This window comes from Erinaceus europaeus, chromosome 18 (genome assembly GCF_950295315.1).
Source record: "Erinaceus europaeus chromosome 18, mEriEur2.1, whole genome shotgun sequence".
In the NCBI taxonomy this organism is placed as follows: Eukaryota; Metazoa; Chordata; class Mammalia; order Eulipotyphla; family Erinaceidae; genus Erinaceus; species Erinaceus europaeus.
The window spans coordinates 22,993,707-23,013,379 of record NC_080179.1 but is presented as its reverse complement, the minus strand read 5'-3'; the positions used below and the strand labels follow the sequence as shown (position 1 = coordinate 23,013,379).

At 38.6% G+C, this 19,673-nt stretch overlaps 1 protein-coding gene across 1 annotated transcript in view; it reads right to left on the bottom strand.

Moving 5' to 3' along the window:
• STK39 (serine/threonine kinase 39) overlaps positions 1–19,673 on the bottom strand; it is a 355,446-nt gene that overhangs the window by 131,881 nt on the left and 203,892 nt on the right. The window contains exon 11 of the mRNA XM_060177764.1: positions 18–140. Within this exon, the coding sequence (XP_060033747.1) occupies positions 18–140 (123 nt within the window). The remainder of the gene's footprint in view (positions 1–17; positions 141–19,673) is intronic.

Sequence of the window (19,673 nt, the reverse complement as noted above, 5' to 3'; positions counted from 1 at the left end):
CTATCGATGTTGTTTACCTTTTCTTGAGAAAAGGCTGCTTTCCCTTCTTCACTTTTTTCATCCATCTCGTCGTCACTCCACTCCCAGTCACCGTCTTCAGTTTTATGAAGGTGACCACTTGACCCCGGAACTCTTCTTACCTAAATCAAGGCGAATACACACACAAATCTTCACAAGGTGAATGTAAACGGTGTTTGCGGATGCTGTGACATAAGTCATACACCATTCGACTACCATGAAGGTAACTCAAGAGGTTATGAATTCAAGAGAAACTGTCAGCTGTAACTCCAAAGGCTGCAGAACCTCCAAACTCCCAAACTCACCCTTTCCAACAATGGGATGTTCTTACAGTGCATTATAGTATGCATGTAGAATAAAATATTTTGAAAAAGCACCACAAGCAGCAGACTCATCTTCCACTCTGGCTTCAGTTAACACCAATAATTGCTACACATGAAAGGTACATGTCAGTCTTCAAAGCTCCTTAAGGAAATGTATGTAAGCAACAGATTGCTGAGTAAGGGAAAGTAGGGCATCTAGGCTGCCTAACATAGCAGACTAGACTAGAGATGTCAATCAACTAAAACCTAAGTCAAAAAAGCAAATCCTGACAGTTGCCATTTTGCCCTTTTTTCAGTAGCTATTATTATGTTGTTTTCCTAGGCTCCTGTTCAACCTACTTGAACAAAAAGGAAAGAATGAGGAAAAGGAAAGAGCAAACAAAGCCTCACCACCAGACTATTATTATTATTTTTTAAATTCTACCATTATTTTTATTAGTGATTTAATATTGATTTTCAAAGTTGTAAAATAATAGGGGTATAATTCCATATGGTCTCTACCACCAGAGTTTTCCTCCATTGGAAACTACAGTATTTTCTCAAAATAACCAATATGGAGTGATACCACCAGACTATTATTATGAACATACTTTGCAGCTTTTATGAGATTTAGGGGGATTCATAAGGAAACAGCATGAGAATCAGCAGTTTTACTAGATAATCTAAACAGAATATAATCAGTCTTCAACCATTATTTCAATTTTGTTAAAACTAAAGTAGAGATGTAATCCACAGGGTCTGTTTTCTAAATGTGTATATAGTGAAAAATCAAAAACTTTTTAAATGAATAGGAAGACCAAGAATCGTTAGCAAAGTAATTTGTTAAAAAAAAAAAAATCCTGAAAAGCAATTACAGCACTGCAGCAGATGAGCATGTAGTAACCATAAATGCCAGTGGTCCACTGAATCAGAGAACTTTCGAGTGGAAAAGCATCTTGAAAACTATTTAGTGCAATCTTCTTATTTTGCTGATGGGATGAAGAAGTCCCAGAAATTAACCTGAGATTACAAAGCAGCGAGAAGGACAAAATTAAGGCAAAAAACAAAGATGTTAGATTCCCATTTAAATGGGAGAATTTGTTATTTTTTTTTTTTTTACTCTACTGAATGATAGCTGTGAGTTCTCTGAAAGACCATGATGTGAAGAGACAGAGCACTTTCCAAATAGAAACTATTTGGTTAAAAGTCATTAGAATTTCAGAAATGGTCACAGAACTGAAATGTAAGGTATCTTTGATCTCCATGTGGGATCAAAGTCAAATGATAAATCTTCAGGATCAGTTTCATTTGAATTACCTCCAATACCTATAAAAGTAAACATGATCCCTGTCTACAAGACTGGAGTTCCCAAACAGAATATTAAGGAGCAAGTAAATGTCTTTTTCTTCATAAGTACAATTATGTTCATTTTTTAAAAAAACATTTTGCTCTAATATGAGGCATGTTAATTCATCTTCAAAGGACTTAGCACTTAGTAAAATCTAAAATTCTGCGCTAAACATAAGATTATATTTTTCCACTTGCATTTTGACTCACTGGCAAGAACTTTTCTAATGATGGTGATTACAATGGTACTCATAAATGCCGACATGGAACTGCAGGGAAGAAAAAATGCCAAGATGCACTTCAGAGGTTTTTTTGTTTTGTTTTGGTTTTGCCATCAGGCTTATCACTGGGGCTTGGTGCCAGCACTACAAATCCACCACTCCTGAAGGCCTTTTTTTTTTTCCTTTTTCCTTACTTTTACTAGACAGGACTGAGAGAAATTGAGAGAGGATGTGGAGATAAAGAGAGGGCGCAGACGTTCTGCAGCTGGAAAGCAGGGGATCGAACCCACATACTTATGCTTGGTAATTGTGTGCTTAAACTGATGTGCCACCACTGAGCCCACCCACTTCAGAATTTTCTAAAATGCACATTATAGTTCATTTAAAAGCTACAAAGAAACACGGGGGGGGGGGGGGGGGGGGAGAAATAGCATAATGGTTATGCAGACTCTCATGCCTGAGGCTCCGAAGTCCCAGGTTTAATCCTCCGCACCACCATAAGCCAGAGCTGTGCAGTGCTCTGGTGTTTCTCTCTGTCTCTCTCTCCCTCTACATCGCTCTCAAAAATAAAAAAAAATTAAAAATTAAATAAATTAGGTTTAAAAAAAGAAAGAAGAAATCATGGGGGGGGGGAACCAAGATGGATACCTGAAAGCAGCAGCTGGCATGAGCTCCAAAAAGCAGCAGCTTGCGACCTGGGATTCTGAGGATAGGGTAGGACACTGGGCCGTCAGTAGGAGGGTCAACAACGGGTGGTCAGGGGGACAACAAGGAGGAGTCCTATAACCCATCTTGAGCTGGCAAAAGCTATCCGTATCAAAGCAAGGACTGTAAAAGCTCAATACTTTTAACGATGACTCTTTAGTCACTCTCAGGCCACCCCATCCGCTGGGGCCCTATTCGGGAGTCCTGAGATCCCCACACAGACATGATGGGCCTAGACCTTGAATAGATCCCTCTCTCCATTGTTACCGGACATAGTCATAGTGCAGGTACCAAGCCTAGAGGACAGCCCTGGGGAGGGGGAGGGGGAGGAGGAGAAGGAGGAAGAGAAGAAAGGAAAGTTGGCTTTTATTGGGTTTAGGAAGACACCAGAAGAGTCTCTTCTGAATAAAAGTTCATTGAGATTCCCAGGTTCTGGCAGTTAGTTTACTATTGATTGTAAGTGGTGGACAGTTTTGCTGCTGGTCAAAGAGGCTTCCTGTAAGCTAGAGTGAAAGGTAGGTGTATGAGATCCCTCTCCACAGTTTCCTGGTTTATTTCTTTATTATTATTATTATTATTATTATTATTATTATTATTATTATTATTATGGAGAGTATATAAACATCATTTACACCACCAAAGGTCTGTGTCCCTGACCACCCCCTTTCCCACAACACAGCGAAGCCCTCACCCTTCCCCCAGAGATTTTTTACGTTGGTGCTATCCTCCAAACTCAGTCAGATTCTGCTTTGAGTTTCCCTTTCCGTTCTTTCTCCTAATTTCTTTCTTTCCCTCCCTCCATCTCTTCCCAGTGAAACCAGGTCCTCAGGAACACACTATTTCACTACTCTAGGTCACTTTTTTTTTTTTATTCAGATAGAGAAGAGAGTCACAGAAACAAGAGAGAGAGATATATGACACAGTACCAGTACTTTTTCCATTCCACAGAACCTCCCATGTCGTGTTGGGGCTCAAATCTACCTAGGTCATGGGCATAACAATACAGGAAGGCGACCTGATGAACCATCTCTCAGGGCATGGTTCCATTTCAAGTCAGGTATCTTTTACTCAATTTCACAGTAGCAAGAAAAATAGTACAAGTTTGTTCACTGACCATATCCTCATGGGTTACCTAAAGTACAGGAAAAAAAAATTGCCACATAACTTGAAACCCATGTCTCATAGCATATCTCTGTGGCACTGACCTCTACTGATGAGAACAGAAAGCAATTTTACAAAATTAAATTGTTGTAGGAGTTTGTGGGAATGACAGGAAATAACTTTTACCTTTTAGGTGTCAAGGCAACTAAATTTCACATAACTTAACAAATGGGGTTCTTACTTAGTAACTAAAGAATTCTCTACAAAGTAAAAAAGTAGAGAGAGACACACAGAGAGAGAGAGAGAGAGAGGTGCAAAAACTTCTATGTGCCCCACCCTCTACAATAATAAGAATGGAGGTTACTCAAACTCAGAACTCTGACTGTGTTATTGTTACATTGGCCTATTAAATGATTTAGTTACGAGTCGGGCGGTAGCGCAGCGGGTTAAACGCACGTGGCACAAAGCGCAAGGACCAATATAAGGATCCCAGTTCGAGCCCCCGGCTCCCCACCTGCAGGGGAGTCGCTTCCCAGGTGGTGAAGCAGGTCTGCAGGTGTCTGTCTTTCTCTCCCCCTCTCTGTCTTCCCCTCCTCTCTCCATTTCTCTCTGTCCTATCCAACGACGACACCAACAACAATAATAACTACAACAAAAAAGGAAATAAATGATTTAGTTACATAGTAAAGCCAGAAGGTGACAAAATGAATTTATTCTCTGTTTTCTCTGTCAGGGGTTTAAAAAAGCAATATGGTAGTTCTTAGGCAAAGAAAACAAAACCACAGAGCTCAATTTAAGTGACAAAAGTATTCATAAGGCCACAGATTCCCCAGGTCTGAGCTAGCTATACTGAGGTTAGACAATGTTTTACATTCCACAAGACTAGGAGTGAAATACATCTAAGCAGCTCAATTCATATCATACCTCTGAAAAGTAAGGTAACATTTTTTCTTTTTGTTGAGGAGTACCTCTATAAAAAAAATCTATTAAGCAAATGAAATCAAATGAGCTGAATTTCTGAGCCCTAGAAGAAGAAAAAGAAAGAGAAAGGAAGAGAGAGAAAGAGAAAAAGATGTAGACAGATGGAAAAATGGGATGCTCTCCTAGTGGGTTCTGCTGGGTTATATGGTGAATTGATGAAGACAAAGCTAGGATGGAGCAGAGAGCGGAAATGGCAGAAATAAGGGGAGAGAGGCAACAAGTGGTCAAACTTCTTAACGGGCCCAACAGTATAGAAATTTTCGGTAGGTCAGCTTAAAGGACTCAGAATTTCAGTTTAGAGGACTCAGAACCTCAGTATATGTTAGGTTACTACCTCACTCTGACTCCAGAGCAAGAAGGACATGAACGAGAGTATTAACAGTTGATGAATTAACTTTATTTTCCCTTTCTTGTTTTTATTTGACAAGACAAAAGAGAACTTAAGAGGGGCGAGGCAAGAGAGAGCGAGAATGGGGGGGAGGGGAGAGAGAGACATCAAGACCTGCAGACCTGTGTCACCACTCATGAAGCAGGTGAGGAAGGGTGCTCCAAGACAGGTCCTTGCACATGGCTCTATGTGTACTTAGTGGGTACACCACCACCCTGCCCCCAAGAATGAACTTTCTATGTCAAGTGTTAACTGTTAGAAATTGAAGTGTTTCTCCAGCACACTCCCAGGGAAAGGATGTGAAGATAAAAAGAAAAAGAATGACCAAAATTCAGTAACTGATACAATGTTGTATTCTCACACCTTCCAAGGCATCTGACTTTTTAAAAATATATTTTTGTATTTAAGGGAGGGAGGGAGAAAGAGAGAGAAAGAGAGAGAGAGAGAGAGATTCCACAGCACTCCTCATCTCTGGTTTATGGTGATACTGGGGATTTAATCTGGGACTTCAGTACCTCAGGCATGAAAGTCTTTTGCATAACCATTATGCTGTCTCCCCAGTGAGATATCTGCAGCTTCATCTAGAAGCTGGATTTGGGAATGGCCTCCCATGTCACTGGGAATCCTGCACTCCACTCTGACACCTCCTCCACTTGCTAAATCCTGAGCGATACAGGCGGCCCAGCAAGAATGGACTGGGCATGGCAGAAAGCAGCACCCAGCAACCTTTCTCTTAGCAGCCAGTCTACTGACCAGGAGTTTAAAAAAATGTTTCTAATCCTCACTTAAGATGTCTTGAGGTACTGCCAAGTGAGGGGAAAAAAAAGCCTTCTACATCATCAAATAATTTTTAAAGATAATTTGATTCACCTCAGTAAGGTTTTTGTGTTAAATCTTTTACTGCCTTCTTAATTTATAGTGGTCCCTATGAAGACTACTTCTCATGGCATGTCTTTCCAATACCCACAGTGAAGCCTAGTTTCACTGTATTCTCTACTCGTATGACCAGAGAATTTATCTTTTATCGAGAACTGCTGGTGACTCACTGACTCCTCCAGGTTTGAGAAGAGCTGTGCTGGACAAGGCTTTCACTCCTTGTTAGCCTAGTCCTTCTCCCCTGTCTGTGTTGATACCATGATAGTTACTACACTCTGAGAACTTTTGATATATGAACTGATTTCACTTTCCTGACAACCATTTTATTCTTCTACTTGGCAGATCAAAACTGAGACACTGGTCAATTAAAACACTGGCTCAAGTTCACACCACCAGAAATTCTAGTGAAAAGATGTCCAACCCTAACTGTTGCTATTCTCTGCTAAAGCACAAGTAGAAAAACATTACTGAGTTTTGTACGTGGGCAGTGGGATTACATTTGCTATGCGGCCACAGGCATATGAGTTCTGTTTTCTAATGCTAACCCCCAAACCAGTGCTATTGTGTTTTTTTTTTAAAAAACAGTTGAAAATAGTGGTCAATATTTTACTGTATTCTTACCTTATAGTCTGATACTGACTGGTTTCTATGAAACTACTTCTCATGGCATCTCTTTCGACTACCCACAGCGAAGTCTAGTTTCACTGTATTCTCTAGTCGTGTGATCAGAGAATCTATCCTTTTTTAATACAGTTGAAAGGGAGGTGTACACCCTATCTGAAAACTGCTAGGTAATACAAAAATTGACTCTAATTAAATACAAGTCAAGAACCTAAATAGTATTATTTAATATGAGGTGAAAATAGTAAACTTTCAAATAAAAATTATTCAAAATAATTCTAAATAACTATACTACTAAATTATCAGTATATACTTTGTACTCATATGTGCAAACTGACCATAGAATTTTTTAATCTTAGATTTGGAAAGTAAGATATGTCACACTACTTTTAGGTCTCTCTTATATTTACAGAGGCATGATTAATTTTGTAATAAGGATTAACTGCCGGGAGCCAAGGCCTTACCTAAGTCTCTCATATAGAAAGTTACAAAACATCCTGAAAGCAGCCGGTAAAAACATTTATAGGTAGAGCGGACATTCCGACCATTGGAACTGAGATTACCGTCTAGCTGTATGGAAAGTTGCTCACCCACCTCCCTCCCCCACTACCTTAGCAGAACTTCCTCCTTGTTTGTGCTTATATTGCGGCTGTAAAATAAAATTTTCAGAGCTTGATCAGACCTCCTGTCTCGCTCTCGTTCTTCGTGTCTCTTGTCCCCTCTATTCTCTCACCCCCTACCCTAGGTTTCCGTCGATAACCCCGCAGGCAGGGGCAATCAATAATTTTTCTATAAAACTGAAATATGGGAGTCGGGCTGTAGTGCAGCGGGCTAAGCGCAGGTGGCGCAAAGCACAAGGACCGACATAAGGATCCCGGTTCAAAACCTGGCTCCCCACCTGCAGGGGAGTCGCTTCACAGGCAGTGAAGCAGGTCTGCAGGTATCTATCTTTCTCTCCTCCTCTCTGTCTTCCCCTCCCTCTCTCCATTTCTCTCTGTCCTATCCAACAATGACAACAACAATAATAACTACAACAATAAAACAACAAGGGCAACAAAAGGGAATAAATAAATAAAATAAATATCAAAAAAACTGAAATATATGTCCTTAGTAGTTAAAAAATTAAGTTAGGTCAGCATATTTCCATAGACAGATGACAGACCTAATTGTCACTGAAAAGCTATTTTGCTTAGAACAGTTTGGATATTAACTGTTTGACAGAATACCTAGATCCAAATGTGAAAGATGGAGATCTAACAACCCAGATGATATTTTATTTTGTAGCTTCCAATCCTAAGAGAACAGAAGTGTGTGTGTGTGTGTGTGTGTGTGTGTGTGTGTGTTATTTCTACAAAGCAGTCACCAGAAAATGCATGGTAAGAGATGTGGTCTACACATAGCATTCTGTGGTCTACACATAGCATTCACTGACTTTTGTTTTTTGTTTTTAAGTATTTGATTTCAATGAGAGAGATTAAAGTTCACAATTCAGAAAGGTAGAAAGACATGTAAATTCATAATTCCAATAGAATATAACAGCTAATAGAAAAGATTCAAATGTTGAGAAATGGCAGAGTAGGGGTGTCCATCTACTGAAGGTCTGTGTGGAAGAATAATGTTTGATGAATCAAAGAACTCAGCAACAAAGTAGAGGAGTTACACCACTCAGAGAAAAGGTCAGATCTTACCTACTTTAGCCGGTCCTTATAATATGGCTGCATTACCAGATACCATGGCCTAGGGGTTGGGTTTAAGGAAACAGCTAAGAATAAGGCTGGAAAAAAACTTGATGAATTACCTGTACAATATGAATGGCAGAGGAGCCAGGAAGGAAATAGAAAGAGTCCCACTGAGAGCCTGGGTGGTCTGGAGAGGACCTATCACATACATGCACAGGGAGAGCCCAACAGGTGTTGATCACTGCCATTGGCAGGCAAGGCCCAGACAGCCAGATTATCTGATTCCTCCAGAGAAGTGGGTCATTTGTATTTTAATGTAAATGCTCTTCATTTTTAACAATAACAAGAGTGTTTTAAATTTTAAAAATTTATCCTGCACAGCCTAAAAGTGGGCTATATTGTCTATAACCCATGAGTTTCTATTGTTCATGAAGTCAAAGGGTTTAGACTTCAAACCCAAGGAAAACAGAATTTCTGAGGGGACAAAGGAATGATGAAATGTGAATTTCTGAAAAGCAGAGGATGAGCCAGGACTTGAGGTTGATAAAGCTGAGAAAGAAAAACTGTGGTAATTGGTCCTATTACTTTGGACATATAACAAACTGGCTTACTTAAACTGAATCACTTAAAGCAGCAATAATCACAGGAGCCCTAGCACATGGGCTTCAGCTCCACTCTGACAGTGAATTGCAGGAGGACTGTGAATTGAGACAAGTCCTTCCAGAATTCCTGACACACAAGAACAGCACAAAGTAATGAAAGGGTTGTTGTTTTAAGAAGGTTGTCGCTGAGGGCATAAAATGAAGAAAATGCTATTTGAAGCTAGAGGACAGGAGGCCCTGCTATGCAGTGACAGGAACTTGGCAACACTGACATCTGTGGCAAAATGGAAACTAGAAATGTACCTAATGAACTCAATGATCTAGCTAAAGAGCTGTCCAAGAAGTGTACTTACAGTGACACCAGGGTTCTATTCTCTCCCTCTGATATAAAATGTGAACATAGATGGGATAAAGAACACACAGTTCAATATAAAACTTTCTCATCCTCAGCCTTTCCAGATAATAGTCAACTCGCAAATCAAAAAAGGGTTTCCGACATCCACGCTCAGTGAAGAAGCAATTACAGCAACCAGATCTCCCACCTTCTGCACCCCATAAGCAATTTTGGTCCATACTCCCAGAGAGGGATAAAGAATAGGGAACCTTCCAATGGAGGGGATAGGATACAAAACTCTGGTGGTGGGAATAGCACCACTCTTATCCTACAGCCTTATTATTATTAAATCACTAATAAAAATATAAAGGATTTTAGAGCAAGAATCCAATCAAGGGTGTGCCTGTGGAACACCTTCTAATGAAGAGAACCCAACACATTTCACAGAAAGGCCATAAAGTTGTTTCAGATGTTTGCACAATAAAAGTACTGCTAAGTTAGACTAAAAGAAATAGCAAATACTTCTGAAAATAGAAATAATAAAGTAGAAAAAAAATTATTAAAAATTTTTTAAAACAGAAAGTGCTTTAAAATCTCTATTCTTTTATAGGCAGTAAGCACTCTGGCAAGACTACTCAGCTGCAAACACTGTTTCAAAGAAGGATGACTTCAAGAATGCAATCAAGAACCCAGAGAGGTTGGAGGAGACAGCATAATGGTTATGCAAAGAGTTTTTGAGCCTAAGGCTCCGAAGTCCCAGGTTCAATCCTCAGCCCACCATAAACCAGAGCTTTGCAGAGTTCTGGTCTCCCTTTTATTGAAATAAAACAATGGTAATAATAATAGTAAATTGGTATACCTATAAATTTATCTATACAAAGATTCAGTGAAAGAGAGATACCAGAGAATAGAACTGACAGTCATAGGTAACAGCAGAACAAGAACTGCCAACATGAACTAGCTAGATTCCAGAGATATGTATGTGTCATGAATCTGTACTCCTCCTCTTTTTTCCCCTCCACTCCCCTCCCTTCCATTAAGGCTGACCTTTGGGATGCCTGCCTGTCTTCCAGTTTTGCTTGGGTGTCTGTCTGATACATACTATTCCTCTTCAGTTCACAAGTTTCATTTGTATTCTGAGCCAAAGAGCTTGCTACTTGCCAGACCCTTGACTTTTGAGCCTGAGCCTCATGCCATAATGAGATGAGACATCTGAAAAACCTCTCAAGTGAAAGTATACACTTATCAGGGGAGAATGCAGAATACTGGAGTCAGAGGGTAGACTGTAGCAGGCATTCCTTTCTAAAAATGTTCATAACAGTACTTCCTGTCTGTGTTTCAGTTTATTATCACTCAAATAGCAAGGGATAGGAGTCAGTATCCACTCTTGTGTCTTGCCTGTAATCAACAAAACAAAGTACTGTTGCTTCTGGAGCTCACTCTGAAAAGATGAAGCAATTTTCACTTTGTTGACTTGAATACCAGTAGCAGTCACCTTCTACTGACATCATATGTGATGTCCAAATACCCCAACTCTCTAGTAGTCCTGACTATCTAAGAGATCCCATGAAGAGAAGACTCTTGGATCAGTTGCACATGATCAGAAAGTTGCCTACCTATGCTCTGCTAAATCTCTGACCTACAGAGACTTAATGACTATTGTTCGGTTTGCTAAATTTATATTAATTTATTATATAACATAATAAGAATTAAGATAATGATAACGTGATATATTAATTTTAATTTTTCATTTGTGTGTGCTTAGTACTTCTTTGAAAATCAGTGGGTCCCAGGACACTATTTACCATGATAGACAACTAATACTGTCATACTTTGTTTGCTTTTCATGGTGGACATTTTCAACCTCTGAACATATATGCCACTTGACCATGTTATAATACATTAAAATATCCAGAAAAAAAAGGCTCATTTCAGTGAGTCATACATAGGTGGCTACATAAGATAAATCTTGGATCTTCCTACCAGTGATTCACTACCATTTTTTTTTTGGCATTTTAAAACTCAGTGTTTATCAAGTTCTGCTGAAATTTGTCATCCCTTTTTTTCTAGAATGTAAAAATATGTAACAAGAGTGAAGATATTAAAATGTTCTGTAGGTAATTAGAAAAAGTTTTACAGAAACAAAGATGTTTATAATCCAGTAATAACAGTTGTAAACGGAACTAGTTCAGTGAAGGTCACGATTTGTAACAACTTCCTTATAATACCTTAATATTTTCTAATGTGAAAAGAATCACATTTGATAAATGTTGCTTTCCAGATAATGATAATGGAATTCTGTAACTTTGGAAAGCCAACATGAAAGGGCAACATCTCACAAGAGGATGTGCTGGAGGTTGGAAGGGAGCTATTCTGAGGCAGTAGCACAAAGCACAGAGAAGCAATTAGATTTCTTATTCTGTTTTAGGCCTATCAAATCTCCAATATGGCATTTCCCCAAGTTAGGGTGACAAAGAACAGTGACAACAGCTAGGAGCCAAGAAAGCAGCATCCAATTTTGCAACTATTGTCTTTGAGAACTAAAGCTCTTGCTTCTGAAGAGGATGCCAAGTTGATCTGTAACTTTAGCTAATAAAGTAAACAATGGGAACGTTCTGTCCTGGTAGACAAATAACACAGATGAGAAAACACACTTAGAGTAAAAAGCAAAAGGGAACAGAAGCGAAATGTTCTGCAAGGGGGTGGAGTAAAGGTGCTCTGGATACAGCAATGTTACAAATTTAACTGCAGAAGTAGGTGAGGGTAGGGAATGAGAACTGTATACAGGTCTCCATTGGTGATACAACTGACCCCGGGCACCAGAAGATTCGGGCACCAGAAGATTCGGGCACCAGAAGATTCTAACGAAGGGTAGAGCACACTGTGTTGGTCAGTTTGAGGTGTCAAATTGCTTACGTTCTGGTCCACAGTTACTCAAACACTAATGCTGACACTGCTGGGAAAGTTATTTGGTACATACAGTAAAATTCCTGGTAGTTATTTATCCACAATGCTTTTATTTTGCTATTGCCAAAGCTTCAAGGCTCTGAGCTGACATGTTCACACAGACAGACAGAGAGACAGGCCACAGCACCCCAGCTTCCCCCAGTGCTATAGTGTTCCCTGCAGTGCTCTGGGGGCTTAAATCTGAGTTGCAGTGCAGGTCGTCCCCTACTTGCTGAGCTATCCTGCCACCCCCACCCCCTATTTTAAGAAAGGAAGTTATCCTGAATACTCTGGGTAAGTCTGATTCTACCAGTTGAAAGGCCTGCTGAGTTAAGCAGATGCTTCTCTGAAGAACAGTTCTACCTGTGAAAATGGTTTCAGCCATTCACTAGAGTTCCACTTGATGTTATCTTGTCCTACAGACTCCAGACATGCCTAGTTCGTCCCAACAATCACTTATGTTCACTTCTTTCAGTTGATTTCTTTAAAAAGCTCCTTCTATGGTTGAAGTCTGACTTATACACAATAAATCTAACAGCTTCACAAGTGATACTGAAAAACAAGTCAAATTAGATAGCAGGGTAATATTAGTAACAAAATCTACTGATTCATGTGAATGAATATTAACATCTCCAAATTCAATATGAAGAATAAAACGGAAAAACTCCAATGCTATGAATTACCAGAGCTAATTAAGAGAAGGTTCTTACATTTAAAAGTTACCCAACATAAATATCAGGGGCTAGTTACTGATTAAACATCAGTTATGTTAACACAGACTAATATAATCAATGCCTTCTAAAACCTAGAAAGAATTAAATCTGCTCAGGAAATAAAGAACCAAGTAAGATATCTGAACACACTGAGTTTGGAGTATGGAAACTGAATCCAAACTTAGCAACTCTTACATTGGCCATAAAACCAAACAAAAATTGTAATATTGTAATTTCACTAAGATTCTGATTTTTCACATACACGAATTCATACAAATATTTTAGAATAACTTATTCAGTTATTTGTTACCAAGGACTGAAGAGTCATTACTAATTGCCTTGGTGGTATATTTCAATTATTGTTTAGCTTATTGCCTCTGGTAAATATCAGTAACAAGATCTCTTAAAAAAAAAAAAAAAGATTCCTCTAAGTAAGTTTCCAGCATGCTCTCCATTGGCAGAAACCATGTCTGTTAGATATGTAAGGTGTTTCTTCCATAAGAAAAAGAAAGACAGAACATAGCTGCCAGCTCCAAGAGGTGTTAAAGTTTCTCACTGTCTAGTCAAGGTAAGATGCTCTAATCAAAGTCCACTTTATCTTCGTCGCTATGAAATTAATACATCTGTATTGTGGGAGTTGCCTATCAGTAGCAAATGTCAACTCATAAAAATGCACTATGTAACGAACAGTGAAAAAACTGGTAGAGAACCGTGTCAGTTACTGCATTACAAAAGAAATATCTATTTCTAGATTAAATAGTGCGTGCTCTGAACATTTTTTTGTAAAGGTTTATAGGCCTCAACCTCTGGGTTGAAACGTGACTTCTTTTCACTATATTGTAAAGTTTAAGGAGCCCCAATATATAGAACATTTCCCCTCCACATTTCTGAATTAAATGAAAAATAAGACCAGTAAGCATAAAAAGTCAAAACCACCCCCGTGGCACAGAAACTCTGGTGATGGGTTATGGTGAGACTTTTCAGAGTGAACCTCTGCCCACCTCACCCCCAATTTTATAACATCATGATATTATCTGTAGAATTATTATAAGGTTAAGTCAGTAAATACAAAATGGAAAAAGACAATTTTATAAGTTATTTAAAAATTACCCTCCAACTTTACAAGGTGATGTCAGAGAATATGGCTCAAATATTGGACAAGCACCTTTCCTTGATGAACTGCTCACTGAATTAGTTCTCACTTACCTATGTGGGTCCCCTGCAAGACTGGCAAGGCTGGTCAGCACATTTCTCTCTCAGAGGCTCTGGTGGCCAGAGCACCTCTCTCTGTGAGCAGCCTAGCTTCAGAAGGCAGGAAGGGCAAGAAACTAGACCAGGCTGCCTGTTTTCTCCCTCTAACCTTACCAATCTTAAGTCTCTGGGCCTAGAGAGGTCAAGAATGTTTTGCTCAAGCAGCATTCGAAGTAGAAAAGAAACATTGTTCCTGCTTTCACTACTAAATAGACCGTTTTGTGTATCTTTAATTTGCATGATGCTCTCAGTCAAAAATAAGTACTTAAAATTAAAGATACACATCTTTTATATATACATATATATATAATTCAAAAATACTCAAAGCAGAAAGTATGTGATTCCTCCTTCTTAATAATGCACAAAGATTGTGATTTTTCTTGGAGGTAATAGATCTTTTACCTAAAAATTTTCAAGAACTGAAATTGAAAGACCTCTCAAAACTTTGGCCCAATACTAAGATCTAAGCAAGAACATCAGCTTATGCTCACTTGCATTTATTAGAATAAGTGAAACAATTAGGGATTTCCAATATTTGCCATTCAATTTCATACAACAAATTCTTGCCATTGCAGTAAGATATTATACCCTCAAAGAAATTATCATCATATTTTGGAACACACAGAAATGCAATGATGTAAGTTCACGCTTATTAATATTCTGCTTTTTTATCACTTAATTAGGTAGATGAGTTTGGGTAGTTCTATACTGTGCCTACAAATTAAGATGTTCTGTTTTTGCTATTGCTATTAGTCTGGTATTTACCACAGTATCACAGTTATTAAGAGAACATTCTGGCATATAAGAAAATTGGGAGGGGAGAAACAAGTATCTTGAAGGAAAGATGAAGTTAAATCCACTTCAAGTCCTTATATTTAGAGTATGTTTATTAGGTACTAAGTATATATTCATTTAATGAATGAATGAACATTTTCTGCTTCCTAAATAAAGCCTTATCAAAACAAACCTTGTTCCAAGAGAATATTCTCCCCAATTCTCTCCTAATTCCCTCAGAAACTGACTTCAGGGTCTAATGACACAGTAGCCAAGTGTTGCTGAAGGGATGTGGGGAACAGGGAAAGGGTAAGTTCATAACCCTTTAGTTGCTAAAAACAAAAACAAAACAAAAAAAACTCCAACTTTTTGTTTTTCATTACAATACTTGAGTCTAAAATATAACTGAACTTGCTAGAGTGAACAGAAAATCCTGCTCTATTTGAAGTTGTTCATCTCTACAAACCAACATCAAATAATTTGCATTACCAATGTATGCGGTACTTAAAGAAATGTCAGCTAGGACTGGATAGATAGTTATTGCAACGAAAGCCTAGAACTTATATTCCTGAAGCCAGAGATTCAGTCTCCAACAATATCATGTGCCAGAGGTGAGCTGATCGATCTCTCTCTCCCTCTCCATCTCCCTCTCCCTTTCCTTCTCCCTCTCCCCCCCCCCCCCGTCTCTCTCTCCTCCCTCATAATAAGTAAACAATTCTTAGAAAGAAAGGGGAAAAAGAAAGGAAGATAGAAATCCTAGTTGGAGAAAATGAACAGAAAAGTAATCCTAGGCTAAAACATAAAAACACAGGAAAACAACTAATCCTCATCATGGAGTCTGCCATTATGATACCATGGTTAACAAAGTTAAGTAGAGGGGACTAGAGGGTTTAATTTATTCTACTTTCTTAAGTAAAGCAGCAGCTGGTGTCAAGAAAACTCTGGGCATTCTTCTAAGTATCTGAAGATACTCAACGTAAAGGCACAGAGGGAATGCCAAATAATAGCAAAGCTAATGATCAAAATGGATGGGCACATCTGCTTCTGAAATGACATATTAACATCCTACCGTGCTGAGAATAATTCAAAGACGCAAACAAGTCCACGTTGATTCTCTGAAATCACGTTCCCTTTGTAAGCAACTCATTTTGTTATTTTGCAGTCTGCAAAGGGCAGAGACTTCAGACAGAAGTTCAGTTAGAAACACACACACACATGCAGCACAGACTAAAGCTTTGATTAGGAAGACTGAAGAGTTTCATTTTAGCACAAGTTTGGAAAAGAAGAGCCAGTTACTGGATCATAAAGTCTGTGTGTAGAAAAGAAAAGATGCCTTGAATTTCAATTTCTATTATGCACCGTTCTATTTTTCTTTACTAAGTATCTTACCACTCCACCCAAATTATCATCCCATGTCTCACTAGTTCAAAAGCCTCCATATAAAAGGAGAAAAAGGAAACCCCTCATGGCTGGTTTCACAGACAGCAAAAACATTTATAGAAATTGCCCAACTACTGTCCATGTCCTGAGTAGCACAGCATGATTATTTTTTTTTTAATTTTTTATTTAAGAAAGGGTTAGTGAACAAAAGCATAAGGTAGGAGGGGTACAACTCCACACAATTCCCAACACCCAATCCCCATAACCCACCCCCTCCCATGGTAGCTTTCCCATTCTCTATCCCTCTGACCAAAGCAACGATTGCTACCTCAACATGCTTCACCTCAGAATGTATCCAGAGACTTCACGTGTGGAATGACAACCCTTCAGCTTCATTACTCGGGTGAGACCTTTCCTTTAATAGTACACTCTAATTTCATCTCAGGTAGTTCACTTTCCAACAAAGTCCCATAGCACAGCATGATTATTACAGAGCCATGGGACTGAGTGAGGAGCCACATTGCTCAATTCTCGGGTCAGAAAGGCAGAGAGACTAGCACCTTGAGTGCTGCACCAATGACATGCAGGGCACAGAAGTGTCTAAAGGAGTGAAAAAGAGATCTTCAACTGACTACCGTTCCTGAGTTCCTGACTACTACATTTTAATATATTCAATTTTGTAAAAAATAATAATAATAATAATTAACTAGTTAATGGAACTATTAATAAATTATTAGAAGATGAAGATAGGGCAATGAATCTTATTTATCAACATTTAACAATTATACCATTTTGCCTGCAGGGGAGTCGTTTCATAGGCAGTGAAGCAGGTCTGCAGGTGTCTATCTTTCTCTCCCCCTTTCTGTCTTCCCTTCCTCCCTCCACTTCTCTCTGTCCTATCTAACAATGATGATATCAATAATATCAACAAAAATAACTACAAGATCAATAAAAAACAAGGGCAACTAAAGGGAAATAAATTAATAAATATTAAAAAAAATTTAAAAAGATTCTATTTTTACAGCCCAATACTTTTAGCTCTACAATTTCAAAATAAATCTTAGATACCATATAATCTTACCTTCAAATCCTTATGATTCTCTGAAGTATAAGGATATTTTTAAAATCTGATCATAATAACATTTTCTCAAACTAGAAAGTCACTAGTAACTCCTTAGTAGAATAGTTAATATCAGTCTGTGATGAGTCTTATCCTACTATTACAAAAAAGTGTTTCCATTTATTTTCAAAACAAGATTTAAATATGATTCATATGTAATCCACTCTTAAATCTGTAATAGTTCACATCAGGATTTTTTTCTTCTTTTTGCATGCAGTACTGAAGAATAAACCCAGAATCTCACATATACTTATCACCACTGAGCAAACTCCTGATCCATTTTACTTTTCTATTTTTAGAAAGAGAGATGTTGATAGAAACAAATAGAAGGAAAATGAAACAGCTTGCAAAGCCCTGCTCTACCATCCATGGAATGCTACTTGCTTTGCCTTTGTTGCTCTCATCTTGTGTTGGACATCCTACCCAGGGCTTCACCTATGGAGGCTCTGACTTACATGTTACCTTTTTCAACCAAGAGGATAGAGTAACATCTTCTATTCCCCTTATGTTACCAGAAGCATCACCTCTACAGGGGTAAAATCCATGTTCCTTACCTCACCAACAGAATTGACTTTTATAAATGAAAACTAGGATGACAGTGTTGATGTAAACATATTTCAGATAGAATTTTATTTCTGAGGAAATGTCTCAACTGTGCTTCAACTCAATAATGTGTGGGGCCATAATTTCTACTTCTGTTAATTCATTTAGTACTAAAAAGAAATCACAGGGTTTTACACTAAATAACAAAAATTTCCATGCAAAAAGATTCTGTAAAACGATATATCCTAATAGAAATTTTCCAAAGACAGTATCTGTTTAATCACTGATTCTAAAAAAAATAAATAAATAAACTACGGAATGACATCGACAAAGATGTATATTCTTGTGGGGTCAAATTTTTAAAGAAACCAGAGTTGCAAGTCCTTAATCAAGGATTAAGGAGATCAAAAATGAACAGATAAATACATTTCATAAGTGGGAGCCCAGTGGTGGTGCATCTGGTTAAATGCACATGTTACCATGAGCAAGGACCAGGGTCCTTCCACACTTCCCACCTGCTTCCCACCTGCAGAGAGGATCCTTTGCAAGCAATGAAGCAGGTCTGCAGTTATCTATATTTCGCTCTCCTTTTCTATCCCTCCCTCTGCTCTCAATTTCTCCATCCTATCTAGTAAAATAGAAAGAAAAAGTTACACAAGTCTCACTGTGAAACCAGATCTTCTTTTGAGATTTTAATCTCATCACATTTTCTACTCAGCATAAAACTGAGTATTGGGGGTGGAGGTGGGCGCACTGGGTTAAGTGTACATGGTATGAAGCCTAAGGATCTTCACCAGGGTCCCGGGTTGAGCCTCTAGCTTCCCACCTGCAAGGTAATAGCTTTACAAGTGGTGAAGCAGGTCTGCACTCTCTCCCTCTCTATCTTCCCTTCTCTCAATTTCTCTCTGTCCTATTAAAAAAAAAAAAAAAAACCCACCAGGAGCAGTGGATTTATAGTGCAGGCACAGAGCCCCAATGATAACCCTGGAGGCAAAAACAAAAACAAACAAAAAACTGAGTATATTTGGTTATCTTCATTCTTCCTTCTTTTTCAGTCTACTCCCAATGAAAGTTCAATGGTCAACTTGTAGAAAGCTAACAAAGAGAAGGCAGAATCCAGTGTTTTCTTATAAATCCTCATCTTCCTTATACTCTCTGTGATACTCAGAATTGCTGACCACCTCCACCTCCAGAGTTCCTGTCACAGCACTTTCTGTTACTCTTCTAGCAACTTTCCATCCTCCACTCCACCTTTTCAGTATCTTGTCCTCTAGGACTTCTTCATCCTCTCTGCAATGCCCTCCTTGGCAACAGTATCTTGTCACATGGTTCCTACAATCAGCTGCATGGAGAAAACTGCTAAATATAGTTCCCTTCAGTCTCAGCCTGAGCTCACATTTCCATCTGTCTATTGAATTTACACAAAAATCCCACTGGAGATTCAAACTCCTCCAAGAGTTACCAACAAACTTGGCATTGATCTGTGCTCCTAAACACTATATTACAATCCTGCTCCTATTATATGTATAGCTTCCAACTCTCTTTGATGTCATCCTCTCTCCTGTGCTTTTATTTCTCTTCCTCTGCTTTTACCCTCCATAATCAATCACTTATCAGTCTCTTTGAATCCCAGCATTTACTCATGTTCTTGCCTTCCCCATCTCATACTTAGATGTCTCTGTACCCATACCTTCCCCAGCAGGCTTCTCTCTCTGTTTGTATCCCTTCCAAATCAACTCTCACACACAGTTTCTTCTCTGCTTATAAGGTG